The following is a 12,727-nucleotide window of genomic DNA, read 5'->3' as shown; positions in this document are numbered from 1 at the left end:
AGATCAGAAAGAAAATGATCTGCTCATGTGCAAGCAGCATGATCACGCTATCCCCATTGGCCAATCAAACCTTTTGTGGGTTTTCACAAGACCATTATTTGAGATAGCTACCGGAGCTACATAAAGGGCGACCGCTCCTTCCACCATCCTGCCGCATTTCGGCAGCTGAGCTCGGCTGGCACTGGCACGCAGCGTCGCACTCACACATGGCTTCTCACCACTTGTGGTGCATTCAAGGAACTTTGGAACTCTATGATGAGTTCAACAATGTAGCACGTTTAAAACTTTTATAAAAAACAGAATAATACTGTAAGACACCCCAGGTCATTGGCAGTTTGCATGTGACGTTTCTGAATACTAAATACGGCCTGCTTCTTTTCACACAAAAGTACTAAAAACAACAAAACCAAACAAAAACAATATATATATATATATACAATCTGTTAGGTCAATATATAGCACTGAATCACAACAGAAGAATACATCTCAAGGCACTTGAAAACTACAAGAGAAAATTCATTTTGATTCAATCATACATACATTCCTATCAATTTAATGTTTTTGTGTTTAAGAGTTCCGTTCTCTTCAGACAAAATAGAAATATTCCTTCCATTTTTTGTGCCATCTTTCCTTGATGTGTTAAAGGCTGCTGTTTTGTATTCTATGGGGTTTTTATTTTAATAAAGTATTAAAAATAAATTAAATAATTTTTTAAATAAAATCACGCGAGTTTTATTTGACTTGCTCTACAAGACCGGTGACGTCATGACGCAAACGTGGTGACGTCATCACGCAAACCAGATGGCATCATTGTGTTGCATGCTAATTAGCAAGTGACGTCATCTGGCTACATCTAGCGACTTTTGGGGGGAACTTCAGCTACTTTCAGTCAAAAACAGTTGGCAACACTGGCCAGGTGCTGCTGCTGAGGGAACAGAGGAGCAGCACAATGATCAGCAAACCACCCGGAGACAGCAAAAGGCTAAAAACTTTGCAGTTTTTTCCAACCAAACTGTGTAAGTTGAGTTATGTTTATGTGTGCAGACAATGTTAGCTAAATGATAGCTTGGTAGCCTAACTGCCAACATCATGTTAGTTAGTTAGCAATGTTGTGTTTTTCCTTTGCTAGTTAGTTATTGCTGGGAATAAACCCAATTCCGATTTCCGATGGCTGAACTTGTGCCACCGTGACTTTCCGCATGTTTGAAAGAAAAAATATTGTCACGATAAACAGGAGAATCAGGGAGGGTCTGTAGGTAAAACGAGAATAAGATAAGTGGCAGAGAAACGATGGCATAAAGGGACTTAAACATTTTTTTCCACTTTCACTGTAACCCATCCTAGTTTTATTTTAACTCATTCACTGCCATTGACGACTAAAGTCGCCATTTTAGATCCAACCACTAATGACGATTAAAGTCGTCATTTGCATTTTTTTTACTGTTTGAGCATCGGAACGAGACCCCGCGCTGAAAGAACAAATATCTCAGCCCTGAAGCCGATCTTCAGCCGCATACGTCACACATCACGTGATCAGGAAGCAGAACATCCATGTGTTAGGAGATCATTTTGGGCCGTTCCTGTAAAAAAAAAGTGAGGCACGAACCGGAAAAGCTTCTGCCGATCACAAATCGACAACGGATTATGAAAGAACGGATAATGCTCGAAACACGCAGATTCTTCCTGATGTAAGAGGTGAGTCTCCTCTTTGTTTTGGTTTTTTTGGTGTCGACATCATGCTAGCGCGCAACGTTCTGTGACTCTTAAGAAAACAGTAAAAACGGTGAGAAACGCTGCCAGCGAAGGGCCATTAGCGATCAGGAAACGGCTGGCAGTGAATGAGTTAACACTTTGCTTTCCACATTTTCCATTTATTTGTCTTTTGGCCACACAGACAGAGTAGTGTGAGGAAGAGTCTGTAGGTGAAAAGATAAAATAAGTGGCTGAGACACATGGCATAAAGAGATTTGAGGTTAATTTTCATAGTAATGTTACCGGTGCTTATCCTAACTCTGTTCCAGTATTTTATTTTCCATCTTTACCTATATAGCCACAGCAGAATGAGCAGAGTCAGGGAGGAGACATCAGACCAAAGGACAGCATCAGGGATGGTGATGAGGGTCTCCAAAGGTAAGGAGAGATTAGAACTTGGTAAGAGATGGGAGAAACCAGGCAGGCCTTAGGAAAGGGCTTTCAAAGATCTTTCAGAATTATTCTCATTAACACTTAAACTATTTTTACTCTGGAATTTAATAGGTAGCCCAGGAAGAGTACATATTTTTATTTGTTTATTATTTATTTACAGATATAATTTGACTGCTGCATTATTTCTATCTATCTATCATTTTTATCACGCCATTTTTCTTTATCTTGATTATTTTTGCACACATGCTGTCACATTTCACTAATACAGGTGCTGGCCAGTAAATTAGAATATCATAAAAAGGTTGAAAATATTTCAGTAATTCCATTCAAAACGTGAAACTTGTACATTATATTCATGCAATGCACACAGACCAATGTATTTCCGATGTTTATTACGTTTAATTTTGATATTCATAAGTGACAACTAATGAAAACTCCAAATTTGGTATCTCAAAAAATTAGAATATTCTGAAAAGGCTGAATATAGAAGACACCTGCTGCCACTCTAATCAGCTGATTTACTCAAAACACCTGCAAAGGCCTTTAAAAGGTCCCTCAGTCTTGTTTTGAAGGCACCACAATCATGGGGAAGACTTCTGACTTAACAGCTGTCCAAAAGACAATCATTGACACCTTGCACAAGGAGGGCAAGACACAAAAGGTGATTGCTAAAGAAGCTGGCCGTTCGCAGAGCTCTGTGTCCAAGCACATTAACAGACAGGCGAAGGGACGGAAAAAATGTGGTAGAAAAAAGTGTACAAGCTCTAGGGATAACCGCACCCTGCAGAGAATTGTGACGACAAACCCATTCAAAAATGTGGGGGAGATCCACAAAGAGTGGACTGCAGCTGGAGTCAGCGCTTCAAGAACCACCACGAGGAGACTCATGAAAGACATGGGATTCAGGTGTCGCATTCCGTGTGTCAAGCCACTCTTGAACAAGAAACAGCGCAAGAAGCGTCTCGCCTGGGCCAAGGACAAAAAGGACTGGACTGATGCTGAGTGGTCCAAAGTTATGTTTTCTGATGAAAGCAAGTTCTGCATTTCCTTTGGAAATCAAGGACCCAGAGTCTGGAGGAAGAGCGGAGAAGCACAGAATCCACGTTGCATGAGGTCCAGTGTAAAGTTTCCACCGTCAGTGATGGTGTGGGGTGCCATGTCATCTGCCGGTGTTGGCCCACTCTGTTTCCTGAGGTCCAGGGTCAATGCAGCCGTCTACCAGGAAGTTTTAGAGCACTTCATGCTTCCTGCTGCTGACCAACTTTATGGGGATGCAGACTTCACCTTTCAACAGGACTTGGCACCTGCACACAGTGCCAAAACCACCAGCACCTGGTTCAAGGACCATGGTATCCCTGTCCTTGATTGGCCAGCAAACTCGCCTGACCTTAACCCCATAGAAAATCTATGGGGTATTGTGAAGCGGAGGATGCAATACGCTAGACCCAACAATGCAGAGGAGCTGAAGACGACTATCAGAGCAACCTGGGCTCTCATAACACCTGAGCAGTGCCACAGACTGATCGAGTCCATGCCACGCTGCATTACTGCAGTTATTGAGGCAAAAGGAGCCCCGACTAAGTATTGAGTGCTATACATGCACATTCTTTTCATGTTCATTCTTTTCAGTTGGCCAACATTAGAGAAACAAACATTTTTTCATTGGCCTTTAGAATATTCTAATTTTCTGAGATACCAGATTTGATGTTTTCATTGGTTGTCACCTATAAATATCAAAATTAAACGTAATAAACATCGGAAATACATTGGTCTGTGTGCATTGCATGAATATAATGTACAAGTTTCACGTTTTGAATGGAATTACTGAGATATTTTCAACCTTTTGATGATATTCTAATTTACTGGCCAGCACCTGTATGTTGTGTTCAGTGTTGTGTGACTTTCTATGTTAATGCATTATATATTAGATGGCTTATTTTGCAACACTGGTTACATTTTATGTGCTAGGCAATAATTTTTTTTTCCAGCGCTTTTGTTTTGCTGAGCATTTTATACTCCGTGTTGTGATTTGGCCCTTAATGGTCTTTATGGATCATTTTTTTCAACTGAACCTGAGTTTGGCGACTAAAATTAACATTTGTATTATTTATAGTTTAAAGAACTAAAGTTGGTTCACTGGTGCTGTGTGGCTGTTATTAATGTTGGGTATTCAAGAATCTTTTTTATTTTTATTTTTGGAAAAAATTGCCCACTACTATTTAAACTTTCATTTGTTCATGCTAAGCAGGTGGCGCCCTGTAACTTTAAAATTAAATAATAGTAATAATCATTACTGTCTTTGAACCACTCCACTAATAACTAAACCAGTGGTTAAATGTTTGTTATCTACAAAGAAATGTTAGCCTGGCAAGCCAGACTAAATAATACAGACTAAATAAATGTATTATTTAGTCTAGCCACGCTCCATTGATGGCTCTCGGTTGTGGGGCGGGTTCTACCGTTGTCTTTCAAATGATCTCCGCATTCCACTGGACAATGAATGTGACATACTCTTGTTTCTCTCTGTTGCATCATACCACCCACCAGGCATATAGAGTGCCCTGATTGGCCCACAAAGCGGATACAGCTCTGTGATTTGTTCACTAAGCAGATAGAGCACTATGATTGGCCCACCAATATGGACCAATCACAGCTCTTTATGTGTTTGAAACCCCTCTAGAGAGCTGTGATTGGCTAGCCAGAGTCCTGGTAGGAGCTGTGGAGGTTCCAATGGAGCGTGCCTAGACCAAACTTTGCAAAGCAAGAATTTGGTCTAGTTCACTAGGCTAAAGAAATGTAAGATTGAATGCGAGAAGATGATAAACTTGTAAGTCGCTTTGGACAAAAGCGTCTGCTAAATACATAAACATAAATATAAATAACTCGAAAAAAAGCTGTCCCCCTCACTTTTGAGATGATGGTTACGCCCCTGCTCCCAGTGGTGCAACTGTAGAAGGTTTGGGGTATTTAAGTTGGAGGGTGGTGTTTCTTTCGATACAAAGTACAGGCGTTCTGTGTTTGGATGTGTTGAAACAATTAGGGAAGGAAATCCAGCTCTTGTAATTATTAAAGTCAGTCTAATTATCATAGTGGGCAACGGTGGTACAGGAGTTAAGTGCTCGCCCCGCAATCAGAAGGTTGCAGGTTCGAGCCCCGCTCAGTCTGTCACTGTCGTTATGTCATTGGGCAAGACACTTAACCCACCTTGCCTGCTGGTGGTGGTCGGAGGGACCGGTGGCACCAGTGCTCGGCAGCCTCGCCTCTGTCAGCTGCCAGCTGTTTCCTGATCAGAAAAGCCCTTCGCTGCCAGTGTTTTTACTGTTTTTTTAAGAGTCACAGAACGTTGCGCGCTAGGATGATGTCAACGCCAAAACTACAAAACAAAGCGAAGACTCACCTCTTACATCAGGAAGAATCCGCGCGTTTCGAGCGTTATCCGTTCTTTCATAATCCGTTGTTCATTTGTGATCGGCAGAAGCTTTTCCGGTTCGCGCCTCATTTTTTTTCAGCAGCGGCCCAAAACAATCCCCTAACACATGGATGTTCTGCTTCCTGATCACGTGACGTATGCGGACGACGATCAGCTTTAGAGCTGGGATGCTTGTTCTCACGGAGCGGGGGCTCGTCTGACGCCCACACAGTAAAAACATGCAAATGATGACTTTAGTCGTCATTGGCAGTGAATGAGCTAAATGCATCTTTGGGACATTACATTTATTTTAACTAAGGCTCAGAACATCCCACTTGTATCGAGTGGAAGTTTTCTGCTGTGTTTAAACTCATAGTTTGCTTTTCCACAGAGTCATGGTCAGATAATCAGCAAGGTGCAGCCAGGTTTGTGACACTGATGTTTCCATTCTGAAAATTTCAGTGTTTCGGACGTATCAACAATAAAATGACATGGTATTTTTCTTTTCCTTCCTACCAATATTTTGTACTTTGAGCAGTTAAAACTGAAGAAGATAACTACATACCAGTATCAAAGAAGAGTAAACAGCCCTTTGCAACTGAAAACGTAAACACCGGCGCAAACGTGGCCCCTCAACAGCTACCTATAAACCAGGACTTACGTGAAACAAGAAGTGAGTTCTCAAACCACGTTAAGTGTATTTGTATGTAAAAAAGAAAACATCTATGACCTGTAAACTATGAAGTCTAGAAATATGTCTCATAACTTGCCAGGCATATCTCCACCTCCGAACTTTGCGCGTGACTGCAAATTCAAGAGTTGCTCAGATGCAACCAAGGATGGTCATAAAGCAGCGCACCTTCTAATGACGTCAGAGAAATGGTAAGATACCGCAGTCATATTATATTGATCAACAGAGATGTTCAATGTGTTCAAAAGATCTGATTCATTCACAGCCAAACCCTCACCGTCTCCTCAAACACGAGGGACACCTTGTTGTCGAGCAGCTCAGCTGACACTAAGGTACATGCAGTGGACTTAAAACAACTGAAGACCGAAAAAATAAAACAGCAGTTGAAAGCATTAAAAGCACAAGAGATGCATTACATCGAGACAACATACATGCAGCTAAAGGCGTTGAAGGCACAAGAAGAGTTTTACAGAAGAACAATGAAAATGCAACTGAAGGCAATAAAAGCACAAGAAGAATATTACATTTCGAAACTAAAGGATTTGGAAGATCGTCGATAAAAATTAAACTGGGAGAGTTGTGACTTTTTTACTGAAACATGGAGACGGGGGGAGTCTGCTCCGTGTCTACCACACCGAGCCCGTCTCATCGAGACAGAGGTCTTACCGCAGAGATTAAACGGGAAATTTTACGCAAAACTAACTTTTTGCATCTTTTGTGCTGCCATGGGGGTCTCTACCACCTCTAAACCATTCATCTGTTTTCTGACAGTTTTTGGTTTTAGGAATTGTGTGCCGAAAACAAGCCGTGAGGTCCCTTAATGTGACGTCGCAGTAAGGAACTTTAGCATAGAATGCCCAGCCCCCCCCCCCCCCCCTTTCAATCAGCCATTCGGTGGGTGTTTGAGCGTGGCCAGCAGCAGCTTGTTTTCCTACAGTGTTGAAACCCTGAAACGACTCTATCTGGAAGGTACTGAAAGAAGAATACTGCTGAAATTCCTGTGAAAGGGAATAAGTGCAAAAAACTACATCAACATATTTTTCAGACCATAGAGCTATTATGAATTCTTTCACCTTTATCAAGTCGTGCGCCCCCAAGGCCCTGAACATCCTGCAGTTCACTTACCAGCCTAGAATCTGGGTGGATGATGCTGTCATTTACCTGTTGCACCAATCCCTTTCTCATCTGGAGCTGGCAGGGAGCACTGTGAGGGTTGTGTTTTTTACTTCTCCAGTCCTTTCAACACCATCCAGCCTGCACTACTGAGAGGGAAGCTGGAGGGAGCCGGTGTGGAGTGGGCAAACAGCTGCCTGCCTGGACCATCAACTACCTGACCAACAGACCTCAGTATGTGAGGCTCCATGACTGGGTGTCTGAGGTAGTTATCTGCAGCACAGGGGCTCCGCAGGGCACGGTTCTCTCACCCTTCCTGTTTAGCCTGTACACATACAACCTCTGTTATATTTTGGACCAGTGCCACCTACAAAACTTCTCGGATGACACAGCCATCATCATATGCGTATCAGATAGGAATGGTCAGGAATACAGGAGGGTCATCAGTGACTTAGTCGGATTGTGTGAGCATAGGCGGAGATCCCAGGGGGGGCGGAGGGGATGCGTCCCCCCTCACACAAAGTTGTCCCCCCCACAAAGTTATTGTAAACACATAAATGCTATCAGTAAACCTGTATTGTCTTCTAAAACCGCAACGTAAAAGTTAGTCTGCAAATACAAAACAATGTGTTTTTAATTGTTGAGAAATTATAGTCCACCCCCCAATTCCTCAAGTTGGTACGGTCGGTCCACACGCGCTGTTTCCAACGGGCGGGGCTGCCAGCTCTACCCCGCTCACAGCTTCACAGCAGCCCGCAGGCTCACAGGAAGCGGGAATCAAAAAGCCAGCAGTTTCCAGCAGTAAGTCAATAATCACACGCTTGTTCTACAAACTTAAATATGTGTGTCAAATGTGGTCATAAATGTCAAACATAGACACCGATTGTCTTTAGATTTTGATCACCGGTCGGAGATCCCTTTATGACAGACCTCCACCACCACAGTAAAAAAAAAGTTGTCACTTCATGTTCTCTGGTCATTCCAGGATTATTCCGCTATTATTATTCCATTCACTAAGGCGATCAAAAGTTCCTTTTTCCGGACACGTACGCTTTCACGGTCTGCCCCTGGAATCTGCGGAGCATTTATAGATCGATGAAAATGTCCGTGTTTCATCCTATTTAGCAGATGAATATGGTAGAATCAAAACTAACTGGTCCGATGTATGGAAAACCACAGCGTTTAACCGCTCTTATCCCGTCTTCCCCAGGCTCCGCAGTTGTTTACAATGTGTCAAAGTGCAGGTGCACCGTGCAGCTCAGGGATGAACTGGTTGCAGCAAATGTGTGGTGGAGGCACGTTGCTCAAAGCTCCCAGTGTAAAACATAGAGCCAAAGATCCCGTTGACCACACAGACCCAAAAACACTATGAAACCTGAGAAAAGTGAGAGATCGATTAAACTGAAAGATAAAATATAGAGTTTGTATATGTTTAGTGTATTTGTAAAGTAAATGTTTTTAATTTTTATTATTAAAATGAAACAAATATTTCAAGAATATATTTTTAGATTTTGTGTATCTTTTCATTCAGTAGGACTTGGATAAAGTTATTAAATATTACAGAGTTATTCTCTAATAGCCTACAAACATTTCTATGATTTATTAAAGAGATTTCAGTCATTTTGGTACTTGACTTGTGAAAGCTGATTTGAAGTGTGTTATTTTTTCTAGACATATTTAGAAGGAAAATTTCAAATATATTAAAATCAATATGGAACTATTTGGATAGTAGCTTTCATGTTATTTGATTTAATAACATTTTAATTTGACATTTTATGTTCTCTCTCTTTGTTGTGAAAAAGTTATATATGTTTTAGTACTTAAAATTAATGCTTTGCATCCGTCCACACGTGTAGCTGTTGGTCAGCTAGTAGCCGTGTCATTTCAGGACATGTTGCTTCAACTATTAACGATCTACTTTTAAATCTTTATTCTGAATTGCTTATTCCGTTTTAGGCCACAGTCTTGTTATTGAAATGAAAACAAAAAGAAAGGATGCTTATGGAGATGTACAAAATTGGCAAGATATTATTGTTGATCAATATCCTCCAGCTCCGTTGTAATGACCATATCCCATCTGTGTGTGTTGCTGTCCAACTGTCAGCAGACCAGGTCAGTTGAAATGGCAGAGAAATGAAAAACAGCAGACATCAGGTCGTTTTTTAATGCTCCAGAACGTCAAGTAAGTAGAAACTTGCATTTTGATAAAGACATCTATAAGAAGGAAATGAAATTGTTTCTAAATGGTTTCATTAGGCAAAGTCCAGTCACTTGAGCACAGGCAGCCAGAGCCTGTCAGACACAGGCACAGAGTCTCAGGTCAGTCTCTTAAAAGGACATACAGTGTTGTATGTAGAGACCTTTTTTTTCATGTCCCCCCAAAAATTACTCTCTGAAGTTTTACTGTTTGTTGTCCCCCCCCCAAAATTGAAATGGGATTTCCGCCCTTGTGTGCGAGATCAACACTCTTCAGACCAACACCATCAAGACAAAGAAGCTGGTCATAGACTTCAGTGAGAAGTCACCACCCAAAACAATGTTGAACAAAAGACATGACAGTGGACTCTTAACCCTTTAGGCGCCATAGTTTTATCAGTAAAATATGAATTTTTTTACATCACTATTTAAAGAGCTTGTAGCTTAAATCTGGTTAGAGATGGAGGAATATTGTAAATTAGAAAAATCATCAGTATGAGCCAAATTTTGTGATAGGAACAAATTCACTCACATCATTTGCATATTGTGACGTCATCAGGTGGCAGCCATATTGGATTGCATCACATTTGCATATTTTTTGTGTGTTTTTGTCTTATTTTCTTAGTGTTGTTATTGTTTATGATACATATATACATATTCCTATGTAGACATATATAACTATGTATGTATGTATGTATATATATAATATTTATTACTTTATTGGTATTTTGTTTTGTTTACTGCGTATCAGTCAAGAACACTGTTTTTGGTGCTTCAGCGTCAACACATTTCACTCATCACTTCTTTGGTTTATTTTGTTTATAATTGTTTATATGTATATATATATATATATATATATATATATATATATATATATATATATATATATATATATAATCCTCAATCTCAGGCTTTTCCACAAGCCTCATGCAGAACTGAATGGCAATGAACGCTTTCATTCCTGGGACAGTTACATCGTACCAGTCATATCTGGAGCTAGATTTCAGTTCCTCCCTCTCAAAGTACTGGTGAGCATATCGGTTAGTTTCAGTTGTGATGAGGGTCCAGAAATCCTCATCCAAAACACCTGACAGAAAATCAATGTGTTCTGAATTTGACAGATCCCTGTATCCACAGTATCCAACTGGCTCATCAAAATGCCTGATCCACTTGGAATACTGTTCCTCTTCTCCCAAACTAACCCAGCTATCATCATTATTATTGTCACTGAGGCTGTGTTGGGCCACCCCCCTGCTAGCAGTGATTTTTTTTCCCGCGGTTCCTCCTCCTCCTGCTGCAGTTTCCGCGGTTTACACCCCCCGGGGCTGAATCGATCACCCGCGAAGTTTTCACCGGCCAGCCTCCCCCTTCCGGCATGGTGGAGCGAAGGATCAGACCCGGTACGAGCCCCCCCGCCCGCCCGCCACCTATCTTTCCCAGACCCCACTGTTTCTCCCCCTCCGGCTCCAATTCCCGTGGAATACATCCCCGGGGCTGAATCAATCACCAGTGGAGTTTTCACTGGCCCGCTCACCGTCACAACATCCAACCCTGTCTGTCTGCACAACTCAGCATTTTAATCAGATTACTTCATCAGCTGAGCGCAGCTTCTTCAGATAATAAAGATTAATAGTAACATTCCTTTCCCTAAGCTTCCTCACAAGAGAACTGTTAGGTAATTTAATCTATGTTCGGTAATTTAATTTAGCAATATTCACTATTATGTTGCGTATTTTAATTCATACTATTGTTCTTATATTACCTTAAACTTAAATTACCTTAAAGGAAGTCAGAACGCCCACACAGAGGGATTAGATTCTTAATTTTAGTAAACTGTAACAAACCTATTAAACAGACAAACTCTGCAAAGTGTAAACTCTGTAGAGGGTGAGAGAATCAGACCATACAACACGGAAGCCATTTTCCTCTCACAAAGGAGCCGGAGCTCTCATGGAGGGATGTATTTCACAAAATGTTCACACCCACAAATTCCACAATCACAAGAGAAGTTTCTAGATTTGAGCTAATTTTCCTACCTGACCAGTTTGCTTTTAACTAATGGAAAACACTTTGGTCTTAGAATGCAAAGGACAAAAGAAAACTTCAGATACTGGATCAAAATGCCTAAAGCAGAAAGGAGTTTCTGAAAACACCCAAACGTAAAAACAAGTAAGGTCAGGTTTTTCCCCAACACATTTAACAAATGATTTCACAACAAAGATGAATAAATAAAAATACCTAACAAGAACTGTTTTAGATTAATCTTTATTCCCAGAAGAAAGAAGATTTTATAATTAAATGAATCGTTTTATAATTCAAAATAATCATTGAAGAAAGAAGAGTTTATGATTAAAAATCATTACATATTGCCATGTATAATTAAGCAATGAAATGTCCATGAATCTGTATTCAGTGATGGTTTAGCATGTTTACTAGATGAGGTCATCACCACCTGATCACACACCAGACAAGAAGTAAGGTTAAAATTACGAACGCATGATACATAACTAACCTTGTTCCTAGACTAAGAGACTCTGCGTCTCAGAGCGTGCGTTTCTGAGATTCTTGGTAAGTTTGGTAATAGATAACAGCGGGTATATAAACCAGCCGTTCTACTTTCTCATCAGTCGAGAGAGGAAGCTAGAGACTGGCCATCTCTTAGCAGATCTCTAGCGCAGAAAGATTTTGACACACTGTCAAAACCTTAAAGCTTTTTGCACCTGCGAAGCTGAGAAACGACAAGATAGTTTTCCTGCAGAACAAAGCTAATTCAAACTCCTTCAGAGTTGATTTTAAGACGCTTGGTTCCATTCATCTATCGTTGTGACCCGGAGGCATCTGAGGACTGATTTGGTCGCATTAAGGTTTCTCTATGAACCAGGTGCAGTGGGGTCGTCGGCTCCTGGACATCTCGGATCCAATCGGGGTCTCCAAACGGGTGAGGTAGACACAACGAGATAGCGTCTGCATGTGGTTCTGATGCAAACCAAATTCTTTCCATCTAGAACTCAGCTCTGAGAAACAGAGATTCTGACTACACTATATTCACACATAGTTTTCAGACACCCATCTTTTAGTTCCATCCACTCACAGGTAAAAAGTTTAAACCATTTGTCAAGTCTTAATTGTTTGTAAAATAAATTCTTATTTGTTTGCAAACACTGACTGGTTCT

General features: G+C 40.9%; 1 protein-coding gene across 3 annotated transcripts in view; it reads left to right on the top strand.

Moving 5' to 3' along the window:
• The window catches only part of LOC107376381 (cilia- and flagella-associated protein 251), a 29,856-nt gene extending 22,740 nt beyond the window's left edge, over window positions 1-7,116 (top strand). For all 3 annotated transcript variants that reach the window (XM_070542824.1, XM_070542821.1, XM_070542823.1), the window contains exons 8-11: window positions 5,946-5,979; window positions 6,093-6,227; window positions 6,328-6,436; window positions 6,511-7,116. In XM_070542824.1, coding sequence (XP_070398925.1) covers window positions 5,946-5,979; window positions 6,093-6,227; window positions 6,328-6,436; window positions 6,511-6,805 — 573 coding nt within the window. In that variant the 3' untranslated portion in view covers window positions 6,806-7,116. The remainder of the gene's footprint in view (window positions 1-5,945; window positions 5,980-6,092; window positions 6,228-6,327; window positions 6,437-6,510) is intronic.
• The last annotated feature ends 5,611 nt before the right edge of the window (window positions 7,117-12,727 follow it).

Source organism: Nothobranchius furzeri, chromosome 12 (genome assembly GCF_043380555.1).
Source record: "Nothobranchius furzeri strain GRZ-AD chromosome 12, NfurGRZ-RIMD1, whole genome shotgun sequence".
NCBI classification, from domain to species: domain Eukaryota; kingdom Metazoa; phylum Chordata; class Actinopteri; order Cyprinodontiformes; family Nothobranchiidae; genus Nothobranchius; species Nothobranchius furzeri.
The sequence above is the reverse complement of the archived record's forward strand: the minus strand, read 5'-3'. Positions and strand labels throughout refer to the sequence as shown.